Raw genomic sequence first — 18,313 nt, forward strand, 5'->3', positions numbered from 1 at the left:
TCTCAACACTTCAGCTCTCAAGTGTACTGGCTAATAATTTCCCAGCCTTAAGCTGATCTCACACTGCCAATATCTCCCTCACTGCGGGTGCATTTTACTTTTGCCAAGCTTGTTTTAGTGGCTTAGAAGAACACAAACCAAAATGTGCATATATTGATGGAGGCAAAAAGTAAACACATTAATGGGCTTCCAAACAATTAGGCTGATTTGGAAAAGGTCTGTTCTGTAGTTTACTCAGTTAAAAATAGTACATGAAAGTGAATGGCTGACAAGGATACTTGTGTTCCCAGAGGAGAACATCATCCTCAAATAATGTATTCATCGAGAGAAGAAAGCAAGCAGAAAATCTGAACAAAATAAAATAAAATAAAACAAGCACTAAAAGCCACTCAGACAGGAAGACACAACACACAATCCCCACCAATTAGGAGTGTCTATTGATTATGAGTGTCTATTGATTGTCAGAACAAACCTCTGAGGAATATCAAGGCAGGTCTGTACAACAAGGATCTTAAACCTCCTAATGTTAGTCCCTGGGTAAAGAGTTGACCAGATGATGTAGAGGAAATGCAATGCCTTCACAGACAATCCCTAAAACAAAAAGGATGATAAACTCCCTCTGCTGGTCAAACTATAAACACAGCAACCCGCTATAATTCCATTCAGTAACATCCAAGGGGCAGTTTGCAAATAACATCCCTTGCTACATAAACTTTTCTAGGATAAATATTAAATCCCAGTAAGAAAATCCCCACTGTACTCACCGTTAGTCTATATTATTATATTTTGACTTTCCCTCAGGGTCAGTTTACCTCCCAAGTTTTGGAGTAAATCAAGTTATGTGCATAATTCATGTGATATTGAAGTTGTACAGTACAGTAGGTCTGAAGAGAAAAACGTTTTGTTTTCATCTCTTTGAATTCTAAATTATGTAAATAATGCTGACAGCAGATGAGGTTTCAGTCACAATAATTTTTTCAAGTCTGCCTCATGGTGTCTACTCACCAAAAGTGACAGAGGCCTCGCGGTGGTAGTATCCATCTGGGGTCTTTTTCTTCAACATTGAGCAGAGGTCCAGTCTGAACACCCTCTCGTCTCCAAAGTGGTTTCGAACGTAGTCAGAGTACAGCTCCGGGTCCAGCTTCTTTAAACCCTGGGAGACAACACAGACAGACATGGGGACGTGCACAATGTCACGTCTGACCAGAAATGGATGTTCCTGAACACACCCATCCACCCTAACCCCACACAGTAACACCCCTCCCCCACACCAGAGGAACACAGTACTCTCTAGGCTGCCTGTTGTCTGGTGGGAACGATAACCCCAGCAGGAAATGTGTCGTCCACTGCCAACAAACAGATCAAGCAGGGGGCTCCTATCTTCCCCTGCAACCCTCCAGGTCAAATCCTCCTCATCCCTCCTCCCCCTTACCAGACCAGACCACTGTACATCTACTAATATCTACTGCCACCACCATCATTCACTCAGCCAGGACAGTAAACATGTCACACAGAGTGGACTGCTGCTACAAACACACTCCCTCCGAGTGAACATCATTGTTCACAATTTGATCAAAAGGGCCTTCTTCCTTCCACGGGAAAGAGACGTAGACTAAAGACAGTTTCAAAGCATTGCCTTGTCATGTATTATTATAGGGTAGAACAGTGTATACACTCCACAACTAGTGATTTTCATTCCCAAGTCACTGAATGATCATGCAGACTTATTTCTTGATAATCTACACATTATTATAATCAATGACATTATCATAAGGACTTTGGTCTTGCTTCGTAGACTGTAGAAATCCATTAACATTCATTTAAATCGATGTGAGTAAATCAAGATGTCTCGACTCTAAATTGATATCACTTGGCTTTGAATGACTCAGCCTTAATATTCTCTGAACCACTAACATCATTTTACCTACACAACCAAATAAGGTATCCCTCAAAGGCAGAGAAGGTTGCCAGTCTGAAGGGACAGTGAAGCTACGCTAGACCTCCACACAGCTGTGTTCTTCTCTCCATACATGCCATTCCAGCAGGAGTGATGAGGCTCACCTGACTGTGTAGCTTAGGAGCTTTGGACAGCTTCATGAAGGTAAGGTGGGGCTTGAAGGCTTTGCTGTTGCCAGATGAGAGGCCTTTCTCCTCAAACATTTTCCTCACAAGCCCTGGAGAAAATGACCAGAGACAGAGAGAGGATGATGGGAAAAACAACAGCAGATCTATTTGTAGTGCAGGACCAAGAGGGAGCGAGCAACTTCAGCACAGGATGGTGTAAGACAAGGAGATAATCAAAAGGAGGAGAGGGCAGGGGGTATAAGAATGGGCAGTACAGGACAGCAGCTGATAACCTGTTAGTGTCTCTATTTAGGGAAGCTTTCTCCATCTAAAAAGCACAGCTTCATTGAAAACAACTTGTAATATCTAAAAAGTACAAAATAATACCAAGATATCAGATTTTGATAAAGCGAGAAAAAAGCAACATATTAAAGATGCACTATAACGCAGAAATCCATTTCCTGGTTGCTAAAATTCGACTAGTTTGTCTAATTTCAGTTTATGTGACAAAAGAAGCAAGTAGAGTGTAGAGAATCATTATACCATCTAAACCGCTGTGAAAAATATTTTCCATAACCACAAATATTGCATTTTCAGCTGTTTGAAGCTGGTGTACAAAACCTTAAGTAAAAGACGATACATAGAAGCATAGAAATAGTGCACATAGAACACATCTACCGCTTCTTAGAGACTTGCTTTCAATGAGAATAACAGATCTATAAAAACACATTTCTATGTGAATTTGATCAGATTGCCCAAAAAGTTACATATTCTCCGGTCCAGTTCTAAATTTGTTTAGGACCTATTTAACCGGTCGAGAGTTTTTTGTCACTCTTGGTGAACATAACTCAGAGAAAATACATATCACATGTGGAGTTCCACAAGGTTCGATTTTATGCCCGGTACTGTTCAGTTTATATATGTTACCCCTTGGCAGCGTTATCAGAAAGCACAGCATTGATTTTAGCTCCACGGATAAAATATTACACCTTATTAGTGATTTACCGTGCATTCAGAATGTATTCAGACCCCTTTTTCCACATTTTGTTACGTTACAGCCTTATTCTAAAATGGATTAAATTGATTTTTCCCCTCATCAATCTACACACAATACCACATAATGACAAAGCAAAAATAGGTTTGTTGAAATGTTTAAAAACTGAAATATCACATTTACATAAGTATTCAGACCCTTTACTCAGTACTTTGTTGAAGCACCTTTGGCAGCGATTACAGCCACAAGTCTTCTTGGGTATGACGCTACAAGCTTACCACACCTGTATTTGGGGAGTTTCTCCCATTCTTCTCTGCAGATCCTCTCAAGTTCTGTCAGGTTGGATGGGGAGCGTTGCTGCACAGCTATTTTCAGGTCTCTCCAGAGATGTTCGATCGGGTTCAAGTTCGGACTCTGGCTGGGCCACTCAAGGACATTGAGACATTTCCCGAAGCCACTCCTGCGTTGTCTTGGCTGTGTGCTTAGGGTTATTGTTCTGTTGGAAGGTGAACCTTCGCCCCAGTCTTAGGTCCTGAGCGCTCTGGAGCAAGTTTTCATCAAGGATCTTCTGTACTTTGCGCCGTTCATCTTTCCCTTGATCCTGACTAGTCTCCCAGTCCCTGCTGCTGAAAAACATCCCCACAGCATGATGCCGCCACCATCGGGATGGTGCCAGGTTTCCTCCAGACGTGACGCTTGGCATTCAGGCCAAAGAGTTCAATCTTGGTTTCATCAGACAAGAGAATCTTGTTTCTCATGGTCTGAGAGTCTTTAGGTGCCTTTTGGCAAACTCCAAGCGGCCTGTCATGTACATTTTATTGAGGAGTTGCTTCCGTCTGGCCATTCTACCATAAAGGCCTGATTGGTGGAGTGCTGCAGAGATGGTTGTCCTTCTGGAAGGTTCTCCCATCTCCACAGATGAACTCTAGAGCTCTGTCAGAGTGACCATCGGGCTCTTGGTCACCTCCCTGACCAAGGCCCTTCTCCCCCGATTCGTCAGTTTGGCCGGGTGGCCAGCTCTAGGAAGAGTCTTGGTTGTTCCAAACTTCTTCCATTTAAGAATGATGGAGGCCACTGTGTTCTTGGGGACCTTCAATGCTGCAGAAATGTTTTGGTATCCTTCCCCAGATCTGTGCCTCAACACAATCCTGTCTCGGAGCTCTACGGACAATTATTTTGACCTCATGGCTTGGTTTTTGCTCTGACATGCACTGTCAACTGTGGGACCTTATATAGACAGGTGTGTGCCTTTCCAAATCATGTCCAATCAATTGAATGTACCACAGGTGAACTCCAATCAAGTTGTAGAAACATCAAGGATGATTAATGGAAACAGGATGCACCGGAGATCAATTTCGATTCTCATAGCAAATGGTCTGAATACTTTTGTAAATAAGGAATTTCTGTTTTTTATTTTTAATAAATGTGAAAACATTTCTAAAAACCTGTTTTTACTTTGTCATTATGGGGTATTTTGTGTAGATTGCTGAGTTTTGTATAATTTTTTATCCATTTTAGAATAAGGCTGTAACGAAAACAAAATGTGGAAAAAGTCAAGGGGTCTGAATACTTTCCGAAGGCACTGTAAATACTTGGATGGCTCAAATTCCTCCAGCTAAATCAAGACAAGACCGAGGTACTTACTGTTGGAGCCAAAGCACAGAGAGAGAATATGGCCGCACATTTTAATTCACAGGCAATAAAGATAAAACACTAGGTAAAAAACCTAGGTGTTATTTTAGATTCTGAACTAAATTCCAAATCACACATTAGGAATGTGACCAAAATAACTTATTACTAACGCCGTTTCTCTCTCAGGCTGATACAGAGAGACTCATCCATGCTTTTATTACAAGCAGGCTTGACTATTGTAATGCTCTCCTGTCTGGTCTACCCAAGAAAGCCATTGGTCAACTGCAAAATATACAGAATGCTGCAGCACGGCTATTGACCAGACAGAGAGCACACATTACACTGGTTTTAAGTTCTCTGTACTGGCTGCTTGTGAGTTTTAGAATTAATTTTAAGATTATTCTATTGGTTTTTAAATCAATCCACGATTGTGCACCGTAACATGTGTCAGACATGCTTTTAAAGTTAAGTTATCTACCCAGTAGGTCTCTCAGGTCCTCTGGCATTGTCCTTTTAACTATCCCAAAGCCTCGGACCAAGAGGCATAGAGATGCAGCCTTCAGTAATTATGCCCGCATTCTCTGGAATAGCCTGCCAGGGAACCTGAGAGGGGCTGAAACCGTGGACATATTTAAAAAAGAGATCTTAAAAACACACCTTTTTTGCTTTGCTTTTCCATAGGGTGCTTTTTAGTCGTTCAGTTTTTATTGTTATCCTTTAGTTTATCCTCTTATGTTTGATGTGTAGTAAATATTTCAGTTTTTTTCCTGTGAAGCACATTACGTTGCTTTCCATGTCTGAAATGTGCTGAATAAATAAAGATTGATTTGATTTTGATATTGCAGCTTTAAATATTATTTTATGAATATAGTGCTGACCCTTGGAAATACTCATACATAACAGCTTTATCCTAAATTGGCAGCCCAGCTCACATCCATATACGATTAACATACAGCTAGAAAGGCACAGTGAGAGACGTCAAAGATTCCGCACACAGGGGAGAAAAGCAGGGGGAGGAGGATGGGAAGAGGGAGAGTAAGGAGAGGGGGGTTGGGTGGGGGAGCAGTAGCCGACTAGCAGTAGCACCCACCTGCGATCTGGTCCAGTGTGGCGAGGTGCTCTCCCTGGGCCAGCGCTACAAACGCCACCTCATTCCTGAAGTGTCCGATGCCGTGGAAGGGCAGGATGAGCTCCCGCCCCCGCAGCAGGTCCTGCAGCGCTGCCTTCATCTGGGCCACTGCACACACCGCCCTGCAGTCAGCACAGCACAGCACTGATCCTCTCCATCTCTCTCTCTACATCCTCCCTTCATCCTCTTCTCACCACCATGGTCACACACTGGCCATTCAGCTAATACATAATTTACCCCTGCAGGATTTAGTGATGCAAATATAAATTTCCTGGGATGTCTACACAGTCAGATATGTAGCCATGTGTTAATCATAGGGAGATACAGTACTAGGCCTATATATTCAGTGGCTATGGAGGTTCAAAAAAGTGGAAGTGGCTGCCTACATTGTGTTTTACTGTATGTTTTCAGAAAATAACACACTGCACTGAATATTTTCACCTATGGACAAATGATATTTTAATCAATATTATCTCTACAAATGTGTAGGATATAGAAACAGACAGAATACAGCTTCTGCTATCTATAAACAGGGGGTGGCTGTCTGGTTGAAATAGATGAGATCAGCTGCAGACACTCACAAGTTGACTTCCTCTTGACTGGCCAAGTGGGTCACCAGCAGCGTGATGTGGAGACTGCCCACAGGCACCAGAGCCCTTGTGAGTCTGGAGTCCCTCTGCATCACCAGGGCCTGCACTGCCCCCACACCTTCACTGATCTGCTCAAATAGAGCATGCCATTCACTCTCTGGCCATTCAGTTCCAACAGTTGCCTTGTGATCACATTTAAAGTCAAACCTGCAGTAATGTATTCTAAATATCAGTTCGTTCATATGGAGAAACTTTTTGGAGAAATACCCCCAAATAAAAGAGGATAAGATTGACTTTTCAACCAAACAAATCACCCAATTGTACCTTGTGATTTGTGATGGGTATTGAAACAAAGTAGTTTGGGCGTTGTGTTGTCTTCTTTTTCTTTTTCTCTGTATCCTCCTCACTTTCTACCCGACCACTCTCACCTCTCTTTCGCTTCTTCTTCAAATTGGTCTCTGGCTTGGTGACTAGGGGAAATGTAGCACAATGATATTAGTGTTGTACAAGAGACAAACGTGTGATTCTGTTCTTCTGTAGTTGGATTTGACTGCCCTCCTGTAAAACCAACCACCAGTCAAGTCAACAATGCATTATTCATCGCCACTAGGCAGCTTGAGGAAATTTGAATTCAAGGGCAGCTGCGGTACAAGGAAGGTCCTTGCATCAATTGGCAACTAATACAGATAACCAGTCATTATAGACTTACAGAGTTGGTGCCACTAGTGACATTTCTGCTCTCCTACTCGACCGGAGTTTAAATGGAAAGATACCATCAACTGGTCACACTATGCAGGGCTCTACATTGCGATCATTTCACTCGCATATGCGCCTAAATATTTTACTGGATTTTTAATTTAGGAGCACCAGTGAGCCTATAAAAATGAAGGATTCTAGCTTTAATATATTGAATATTTTAATTGTGCTCCTAAATTTCTGTGTGTGCACCTACATTTTTCAACTTAGGCACACAGGTGGTCCTTGTAAAAAAAAGGTCAGCGTAGAGCCCTGCCATGGGAACTACTGAACTAATCCTCTCTATGAAGGTATGTTACAATTATGTTATATTAGTCTGGAGATGTTGATTTAAGTTAGCCTAGATTTAAATGCATAAATAATATGGCATAAACTGTTTACTTACAGCCAAGGTCCTTCCATATTGCTGTACTTGCGAATGGAAATTCTGACAGAAGATTGTCAGAGCATTCTGATGACTTGGACTTCTGTTTCCTTCCATGTGGCTTTTTGGGTCTCTTCTTGATCCTCTTCACTATTTCATTTTCTGAGGAACAAGGGGGAGATGATGACAGCATGTGAATGGCTAAGATAGATCCTCCAAATATCTCAGACATAATTTCCAACAAAAGCGCTCAAAGACTCTGGATACTGGGTGAATGTAATGAATGTTTGAAGCTAGTGAACACAAGCTATCCCTAAAAACTAGTTGAGCAACAGCAAAAACTGCTCATAGTCAAATTTATGGTCTGACTGAATGGATTATGTGTGTGACTCACAGGAGGCTGCTGAGGGGAGAACGGCTCGTAATAATGTCCGGAACGGAGCATATGGAATGGCATCTAACACCTGGAAACCATGTGTTTGATGTATTTGATACCATTCCACTGATCCCGCTCCAGTCATTAACACGAGCTCGTACTCCCCAATTAAGGTGCCACCAACCTCCTGTGGTGTGACTCCACCCCATCCACTGTTCTGCTTTGACAACAACAAGCATGCAAACAGTATGCTAGGCCAGACATCTTGTGATGCAGTGTGAGAGTGATGATACTGGAACTTCTGATATTAAGCCATGACACTGGCCACCACCAAGACAGTACATAACAATATAATGTACTTGGATGAAAAAAAGGGGGGCTCTATCTGTTTGTGCAGCATGTCATCCAATAAATGACTGTGGGATGCACTTTCCCTTTGATGTTACAGTGAGAAGAGTATGTTCTCACAATTCTCTAATAATAGTTTTTTATTTCAAATCAAATCAAATGTTATTTGTCACATGCGCCGAATACAACAGGTGTAGACCTTACCGTGAAATACTTACTTACAAGCCCTTAACCAACAATGCAGTTAAGAAAATAGAGTTAAGAAAATATTTACTAAATAAACTAAAGTAAAAAAAATTAAACAAGTAACACAATAAAATAACATTAATGAGGCTATATACAGGGGGTACCGGTACCGAGTCAATGTGCAGGGGTACAGGTTAGTCGAGGTAATTTGTACATATAGGTAGGGGTAAAGTGACTATGCATAGATAATAAACAGCGAGTAGCTGGTGAAGTTAAGTCTTTCAATTTTCCATTGAGGTTGGACTACTTAAAATGTCACTAGTCTCAAAGCCACAAGAGGGTAGAACACATTTCAAACATTACTTGTTAGGGGGAGGTAGTTGCAGAAACAATGGAATGGTTTAGTCGACTTCCTCAATCGTTGTTCCAGATGACAATGTGGAAGACATAGATGCTGTTTTACACAGGGTCAATGAAAATCTGTAACCCCACCCCACCCCACCCTCAAACTTTGGAATCAAAGACGCCAGGTTCCACTCATTCAGCGTATTTCAGTGATGATAATAGATTTATATTTCTTACCAGGGGCGATGAGTTCCTTCACATTGCAATGCAAGTGACTCTCCTCAGCAGCAACTATAGCAGTCGATGGATCATGTGCAGGTGACAGCAAGAGGTCGTTGTCAAGTTCCATGCTGCTCGTCTCGAGCTCGACAGCATAATCAGTCCCAGTGACCGGCTGCACTCCAAATAAGTTTACCTGACCTTGAGGTAATACAGAAAAGTTTAAACTGTTTTGATTAGCTTCCTTTGTCAAATTCAGCGTGGGGCTTCGTGCAGTTTGCACATTGTTGTTGTTCTCTGACTGTAAGCATTATTTGAAGCAGGCAAATCCCTCTAAATGAATTTAAGAAGTGAAGTCTGAGCATGACAACCTAAACGAGACTAACCAGCTAACGTTAGCTAGTTACATAGCATTTGGAGTAAGGACAGGTTACTCACGTGTGACCTGGACATGGGATTCAGTCTTTTAGTACTCGCTAGCTAGCTACCTTTAGCTAGCTAGCTCCTGCCGCCTGTTGAAATAAGTATAATTCAAGTTAGCTAGTGACGTCGCTAGCACACAGAAAGGCTAGCTGGCTTTGTAGAGAATAAAAATAAATGTCCATTTATTTTCCGCATAAAGTGAAATGGTGGTTTTTGCCGCAAACCTGCAAAATGTTTGCTTACTCCTAGCTAGCAAGCGAATATGGCTCACTACACATGTAAACACAGGACTACGGATACTCAAAATGATCAAATTACATACGCTTATGACAAAAACAAACGTTACAGTGGTCATGATATGTATGCTAGGTATATTATGACATTCTCGTGCTCATTGTTACAGTTTTGGACAATCATGGCAACGTGTCACCTTTTCTATTTATTTGTCTGTAAACGGGTATTAAATTAGCTAGCTGTTCACTCTTCAGAATATATAAAAATGTCCTAATACAGATGTAGTGATGTTGAGTAGGAACCTTCACTTAGCTCAATACTCGTAGGGAGCCTAATATTACCGTTACTGCTTATTAAGGTCCAAGTACTTTAATACTCAATCTAAACGTGATTCGATTCTCAATTGCGATACGGTTCTATAAATTCTGGCAGCCTTCGTCCATTACAAACAATACATGTGTTCGGAGCATGCTAGATAGGTGATAATAGTTCATGCAGCTGTCTTCTGTAAACACGTGATGTAACATGGAGATGTGACCTTGTGGGAACACTAACCCTAGAAAGTTGTGTATCAATTTAACGTTTTGTTTTTTGTAATAGATTTCTCTCTGATATGAAAGATTAGGACCTTATGCTTCCAAAACCGTACCGCAAGAGATGCGTGTTAATGTTTAGACCGAGCAGCAGGGATCTTAACAAAAAAGCCGTACAAAAGACGCCTTCATCCAATGACTCTGTGTAATGTAATGGAACTGAGAGTCATGATCAAGGGATAACCTTCACTGTGCTTTGTTACTGAAACTGAAACGCAATGTTTCTGTTAACTGGTACAATAGCTAAAAGATAATGGGGTGAGGTGATTACAATATTGTATAGTGTCGTAGTAAATATATAATGTTATAGCTTGGTCTGACTAAAATCTTGTGCATGACCCATCTTGTGTTGGGCCTTTGTATTTAATACAATGCACAAAGACTTCTATCTTGTCGGCCTTATCAGCAGGTGGCTATGGACAACACCCACGCCATAGGTCTCTCAGTTCTCCCAACTCACGACTTCTTGCTCTGAGGACATACACACACACACCCCCACACACACACACACACACACACACACACACACACACACACACACACACACACACACACACACACATCATCATTGTTAAACATACACACACATACACACACACACACACACACACACATACACACACGCACACACACACACACATCATCATTGTTAAACATACACACACATACACACACACACACACACACACATACACACACACACACACACACACATCATCATTGTTAAGCACACACACACACAAAAACCCCCTTCTCTTAGGCTGAACATCTGAAGACAGAGAACCCGACTCAGAGCCAATGCAATGGAGGTGACCTCGACCAACTCATCAGGACCAATCAGAAGATCAGAACTACTAGAATCAACCTACTTTATTTTATTGTATAAAATGTCAGCACACAATGTTTAGGGGCTCGCTCTCAGATATCTCCCTACGAGGTTGACGAACGGGTCCGTGCACGCGATTTACAGATATCTTTACCTCTGAATAAACTGCCTTATATTATACAATTATCCACCTTGTCCGAAAGTCTCTACTTGGTCTCCGTTCTCCAGTAAACTTGTGATCATCAACAATAGAAAAGGTATTTACAAGATAATTTTCCTTCAGCTAAATTCAGAGCAAAAATGTGTCACTACATTTTGAGAGTTGTCAATCACCTTTCTGTGCCTGTGTACTGGTACTTCCTGAAAACAAATAGCCAGCAGCAGGTGGTGATAGAGTATCCGTTTATGCCCTGTTAGCCTAAATTAGACTAGGCCACACCCTTTATAGTAACGGAGGACCTCGGGAGATGGTAACGCACACATGCTGTGTAGATGGCCTAGTGTACACCACCCAACCCAGCCCTAGAACAAACGAAACACAAAATAGATAGAATAGAGTTCTTATAACTGTATGTCTCTTTTCTTCATGTATTTAAATAACTGGCAGGAAAATATTGATTAAATCAATACATAATATACACCTTCCTGTAATAAAGACAGACGTCACACACTTTGAAGTGAAGGGCAGATCTCTAAACAAGCCAGTAGTTTGTCATTATGCAACATTGAGCTTATACAGTATTGAAATATGATATTAAAAAACGTTCATTAACATTACATTTCCATTCAATCTTTTAAAAGTACACCACAGTACTTCTTCCTTGTTCACCATCCTCTCCTCAGGTAACACCTGTATTGTTTGCAGAACAAACAATGCCTTGAAAAAAAAAGGCTCATGTATGTTCTTCCCTCTACCGTTCATGCCTTTGTTTGTGTTTTGTAACTGTACACCACTGGATTTGGTTTCAGGTTGTGGGGGAGATACCTGCTATCACAAAAAGGGAACAGGTGTAATAGCAGGACCAGATTGGCGACTCGTTCTTGAACTGAACAAAAGCAGACAGGTGAACGCCTGGAGTGCCTATCTTCCCATCTTAACCCTTGGTGCCTATGTCAGTTTAAGTACACAATCTCTGAGGTGAGTGAGAATCTGAAACGCTTATATTTGCTCAAAGTTCCTTCCTCCAGGATATGTGTACCACAGGAACTAAGGATCAGGTTACAGAGCATGTTTTGTTGATGCATTTTTCATAGTAAATAGAATAATTAAAATTGGGGTGCAATGTTATACAACAGCTATCATTCATAGGACCACCATTTTAAGATGTTTTACATGTAAATTGTAGCTTTGTGTTTCACAAAAAACAAAAGACCTATTCTTACACAGAAATATTCTTGAAATGTACATAATCATCTCAAAGATGTGTAATTGATTGCGGTATGTACTGAATGCCAGTCATTAAAGGCATGTGCGTGCAGTCATAAAACAGATTATAAAGTGGAGGATTAAAATTCATGGCACTTGAGTCATTCAATCGGCTCCACTGTCATGCACCTGTACACCGCAAAGTCATCCTGCGTCATGGAATCCATTTATGACATTACAGAGAGGCTATTGCATGAAAAGGTTATGAAGAGAGCAGTTACTGTCATCTCAATCATCAGTCAAACACTGCCTTATAAATAGTATTTTGAACCAGGCTGACTGTGTTCAAGACTCAGCCCCAAGATAGCATCAAGAGGATTTACGTGTACACAGAGTGTGACAGTCACTGCTCCAAGTACTTATTCTCTCTCCCTCTTAATCCACTGTTTCCTTTAACACTAGCCCTCCTCATTGGTCAGTAGTAAGGGGACCTAGATCTACTGGAATTTGCCTCATCAAAGGCGAACCTGACCTAGCTCTTCTACCACAGGTAATGTTATTAACCTAGAGCAACCTCTAAGAGAGGACAGTTTGATTCCCTGGTAGTATCGCTGCACATATCATGCTAATCAACTGGAACTAGGATTTATCTGACTGTAATTGATCATCTGTGGCTTAAACAGGAAAAACTATTGAGGTACATCATTTCTCTCTTACTTCTCGTTTTAAAGTAAAGCGCATACATCAACTCGGCAGGTTCAGCCCTACAGAAGCCTATAGATTGGGTCTCCAAATTTCATCTACGCAAATTATGATGGCACACAATTAAAATTCCTTTCTAACCAGCTAATCAAATCAAATCAAATGTTATTGGTCACATACACATGTTTAGCAGATGTTATTGCGGGTGTAGTGAAATGCTTGTGTTTCTAGCTCCAACAGTGCAGTGATATCTAACAATTCACAACAATACAAACAAATCTACAAGTAAAAAAATTGAATTAAGAAATATATAAATAAATATTTGGACGAGCAATGTCGGAGTGGCATAGACTAAAATACAGTAGAATAGAATACAGTATATACATATGAGATGAGTAAAGCAAAAATATGTAAACATTATTAAAGTGACTAGTGTTCCATTATTAAAGTGGCCAGTGATTTCAAATCTATGTATATAGGGCAGCAGCCTCTAAGGTGCAGGGTTACGTAACCGGGTGGGAGCCGCCTGCACAGCTATTTATATCCAATTTGACTGTGGAAAAGGGGCTGCAATACATGTCATGTTGATATGAATTTCAGTTTGCTTCCATATGGCTGGTTTCACATTCGTCACCAGGGATCATAAGGACAATTCATCTAAAACAATTGCTATGTGTATTTGCAATCCCCTTCTCCAAACGGATTACTCATTTATCTAGCTCTTATCAATAGCTCTTATCAATTTATAAATTACAGTGCATGGAGAATGCTGTTATTTCTATTGGATAAAAGAAAGTAGATGCTTTTTCCACTTGGAACCGGCAGGTTCACTCAACCTTATTGATGGTTTCCTCACGGGTAAAGGTGAATCTGTAGACAAACCTCCGCCACAACTTCATTTATTTGAGCTCCACGTCAAATGAATAGTGGGTGAATAGCAGGCTATTCTCATGCTTAAGTTCAAGGTCAGAATCCGCATAGAGAGAAAAGCGCATACAGAGGGAATTACGTTCCATTTAGGCATGCTTAACTCGGGTCAGAATCTGGGCCTTAGAGCTCATAGAGCCCCACAGTGGAGGTGTTATAATACCCATGAAACCTGGCGGTCAAGCAGGGAAATGGTTCCAACCGTTTTTTCCACCATTAATTTCTCTCATAGGGGATTTTAGAAACACTTAAAATAAGGGCTGTGTTTCGTGTAGGCTTACCCTGGCGTGACGTTTTGATAACCATGTAAATCTCTCTCGGACAAGGTGACTTGTGTCAATGTATTTGGCTGTATTACGCTCAGATTCGAAAATGCTAATTAGCATCAAAGTAGACATCATGCAAAACTACAAATCCCTGCAAGCTCCTGCACTTCATATCTAGCTGACACCTTTGCTAACAGGTATTGTGTCAATTTAAAACTTGTACAAGACAGTTCACAGAATTGTCCATTTAAAGAAATGTAGCCAATTTATTCATTACTTCATTTAGCTAACATTAGATAGTTAATCCAGAGATTCTTACCTTTGCCTCGATTCGGCAGTCTCGTCCAGATCATCATGGCATTTGTAGTTCTTTATGATAGCCACATTAGCAGCTAATTAGCGTTTCATTTTTGGGGGGTAAATACAGGCGAATGTGTTTATGGAAGCCGCTTTGTCCTAGAGAGATTTACACAGTTACCATGCCAGGGTAAGCCTACAAGAAACACCTATGGGGAAAATGAATGGTGGAAGAACAGTTGGAACCATTTCCCTGTTTGACCGCTGGTTTTTATGGATGTTATTGCTCTTACTGTGGTACTCCAGTTGGGATATTATGGGTGGTAGACTTGTGGGCATTCCTAATATTATCCATGACTTCTGTCCTTTTCTGTCTGTTTCCGTAGTGTAGTGGTTATCACGTTCGTCTCACACGCGAAAGGTCCCCGGTTCGAAACGGGGTGGAAACATATTTTAATGAAACAGACTAAACAAATACATAGGCCTACAGCATACATAAATAGACCAGTCTTGGACATTTCTTTCAATAACCAGAGGCAATGCAATGTTATAAAACCGGTTGTTTGGATCCTGGATGCTAGTTGGCTAGCTTGCAACGCCAGGGTTGTGGGTTCGATTCCCACGGGGGGCCAGTATGAAAAATGTATGCACTCACTAACTGTAAGGTGCTCTGGATAAGAGCGTCTGCTAAGTGACTAAAAATGTAAAATGTAAAGTCTACAGTATATGGGTGTGATCTTATGTTGCTCAACCTCTGAAAGCATATGAAACTATGAAATGAATTATAGGCCTAATTCTCCCTTTGCTTTTATTATGCACCTGTATCTCTTGGGATGAATCGGTGGATGTGCCTCTCAACTGGGATTATGGTCATCTTCTGCTGGTGAGTTGGAAGTTACTTTTACTTTGATGTGTGAAGAAAGATAAATGTTTTACATTTGTGCTTTAATCATATTTGAAATTGACCTTTCAAAACCTTCTGACAAAAAAAATATTTTAAATGTGATTCCTCAGCCTACTTTATATGTATTATTTGGTTGGCTGAAATTAAGATGTTGGTTTTGGTTTCATCATGGTTTGATGTAGGCCTTTTGACATATGACCCTATCACATGACAGTGTTGTGAGTGACCCTTTAGACCTCCGTAACACAGTCCTATTATGAAGTACAACACAGTGGCAATGTACCAGTAAGTAACTTAATGTACCTTGTGCATTAAGTACTAGCATGTCTATGTTAAGGTTATAAACAAAGACAAGGCCATCGATCCATTTAGTTACAAGCATACTATAAGAGGCAATCAAGCATTAATAATGAACGCTCAACCTCCTAGACCTGTAATGGTATCTATTGATCCTCAGTGCCCACAACCGAATATCTGATCTGTAATGGTTATTTGATGGCAACTGAAAGTGCTAATGGTTGTGATGTGTGTGCTGATGCACAACCTTGCAGCAAGGTGGTCCATTCTTTATTTGTTTTGCCAAGTAAAGCTGTTGATATACTTCATCTGATGCTTCTGTTGTTGAACTTGAACATATGACACTGTGGTCTGTGATACTAAATTGAGTCTTTAAAAAAATGTTTAGTCTGTCCAGATCAAAATGATCCTGTGTTGTTTCTGCTCCACATTCATTTCCAAAAGAAACTGAAAGGCAATATTTCAACCAATTATTTATTTTTTTTAAATTTATTTAACCATTATTTAACCAGGTAAGCCAGTTGAGAACAAGTTCTCATTTACAACTGCGACCTGGCCAAGATAAAGCAAAGCAGTGCGATAAAAACAACAACACAGAGTTACATATGGGGTAAAACAAAACATAAAGTCAAAAATACAACAGAAAAATTATATACAGTGTGTGCAAATGTAGCAAGTTATGGAGGTAAGGCAATAAATAGGCTATAGTGCAAAATAATTACAATTAGTATTAACACTGGAATGATAGATGTGCAAGAGATGATGTGCAAATAGAGATACTGGGGTGCAAATGAGCAAAATAAATAACAATATAGGGATGAGGTAGTTGGGCGGGCTAATTTCAGATGGGCAGTGTACAGGTGCAGTGATCGGTAAGGTGCTCTGACAACTGATGCTTAAAGTTAGTGAGGGAGATAAGTGTCTCTAGCTTCAGAGATTTTTGCAATTTGTTCCAGTCATTGGCAGCAGAGAACTGGAAGGAATGGCGGCCAAAGGAGGTGTTGGCTTTGGGGATGACCAGTGAGATATACCTGCTGGAGCGCATACTACGGGTGGGTGTTGCTATGGTGACCAATGAGCTAAGATAAGGCGGGGATTTGCCTAGCAGTGATTTATAGATGGCCTGGAGCCAGTGGGTTTGGCGACGAATATGTAGTGAGGACCAGCCAACAAGAGCGTACAGGTCACAGTGGTGGGTAGTAAATGGGGCTTTGGAGACAAAACGGATGGCACTGTGATAGACTACATCCAATTTGCTGAGTAGAGTGTTGGAGGCTATTTTGTAAATGACATTGCCGAAGTCAAGGATCGGTAGGATAGTCAGTTTTACGAGGGCATGTTTGGCAGCATGAGTGAAGGAGGCTTTGTTGCGAAATAGGAAACCGATTCTAGATTTAACTTTGGATTGGAGATTCTTAATGTGAGTCTGGAAGGAGAGTTTACAGTCTAACCAGACACCTAGGTATTTGTAGTTGTCCACATACTCTAGGTCAGACCCGTCGAGAGTAGTGATTCTAGTCGGGTGGGCGGGTGCCAGCAGCGTTCGATTGAAGAGCATGCATTTAGTTTTACTAGTGTTTAAGAGCAGTTGGAGGCTACTGAAGGAGTGTTGTATGGCATTGAAGCTCATTTGGAGGTTTGTTAACACAGTGTCAAATGAAGGGCCAGATGTATACAAAATGGTGTCGTCTGCGTAGAGGTGGATCTGAGAGTCACCAGCAGCAAGAGCGACATCATTGGTATACACGGAGAAAAGAGTCGGCCCAAGAATTGAACCCTGTGGCACCCCCATAGAGACTGCCATAGGTCCAGACAACAGGCCCTCCGATTTGACACATTGAACTCTATCTGAGAAGTAGTTGGTGAACCAGGCGAGGCAGTCATTTGAGAAACCAAGGCTATTTAGTCTGCCAATAAGAATGCGGTGGTTGACAGAGTCGAAAGCCTTGGCCAGGTCGATGAAGACGGCTGCACAGTACTGTCTATTATCGATCGCGGTTATAATATCATTTAGGACCTTGAGCGTGGCTGAAGTGCACCCATGACCAGCTCGGAAACCAGATTGCATAGCGGAGAAGGTACGGTGGGATTCGAAATGGTTAGTGATCTGTTTGTTAACTTGGCTTTCAAAAACTTTCGAAAGGCAGGGCAGGATGGATATAGGTCTGTAACAATTTGGATCTAGAGTGTCACCCCCTTTGAAGAGGGGGATGACCACGGCAGCTTTCCAATCTCTGGGGATCTCAGACGTTACGAAAGAGAGGTTGAACAGGCTAGTAATAGGGGTTGCGACAATTTCGGCGGCTAGTTTTAGAAAGAAAGGGTCCAGATTGTCTAGCCCAGATGATTTGTAGGGGTCCAGATTTTGCAGCTCTATCAGAACATCAGCTGTCTGGATTTGTGTGAAGGAGAAGCGGGGGGCATGGGCAAGTTGCAGGGAGGGTGCAGAGCTGGTGGCCGGGGTAGTGGTAGCCA

The 18,313-nt window shown here is 41.3% G+C and overlaps 1 protein-coding gene across 7 annotated transcripts in view; it reads right to left on the minus strand.

Annotated features, from left to right (window-relative positions):
• The window catches only part of LOC121552344 (A-kinase anchor protein 7-like), a 49,242-nt gene extending 38,707 nt beyond the window's left edge, over positions 1-10,535 (minus strand). For 4 of the 7 annotated variants that reach the window (XM_041865195.2, XM_041865193.2, XM_045211351.1 and 1 more), the window contains exons 1-8: positions 9,442-10,535; positions 9,022-9,199; positions 7,551-7,691; positions 6,734-6,879; positions 6,401-6,537; positions 5,781-5,941; positions 2,062-2,174; positions 1,006-1,153 (exon numbers count right to left, since the gene is read on the minus strand). In XM_041865195.2, coding sequence (XP_041721129.1) covers positions 1,006-1,153; positions 2,062-2,174; positions 5,781-5,941; positions 6,401-6,537; positions 6,734-6,879; positions 7,551-7,691; positions 9,022-9,199; positions 9,442-9,456 — 1,039 coding nt within the window. In that variant the 5' untranslated portion in view covers positions 9,457-10,535. Of the gene's footprint in view, positions 1-1,005; positions 1,154-2,061; positions 2,175-5,780; positions 5,942-6,400; positions 6,538-6,733; positions 6,880-7,550; positions 7,692-9,021; positions 9,205-9,441 lie in introns of all 7 variants that reach the window. The other 3 variants (XM_041865192.2, XM_041865194.2, XM_045211352.1) reach the window with 3 other exon arrangements.
• Between the last annotated feature and the right edge of the window lie 7,778 nt (positions 10,536-18,313).

Source organism: Coregonus clupeaformis, chromosome 36 (assembly GCF_020615455.1).
Source record: "Coregonus clupeaformis isolate EN_2021a chromosome 36, ASM2061545v1, whole genome shotgun sequence".
Taxonomy (NCBI): Eukaryota; Metazoa; Chordata; class Actinopteri; order Salmoniformes; family Salmonidae; genus Coregonus; species Coregonus clupeaformis.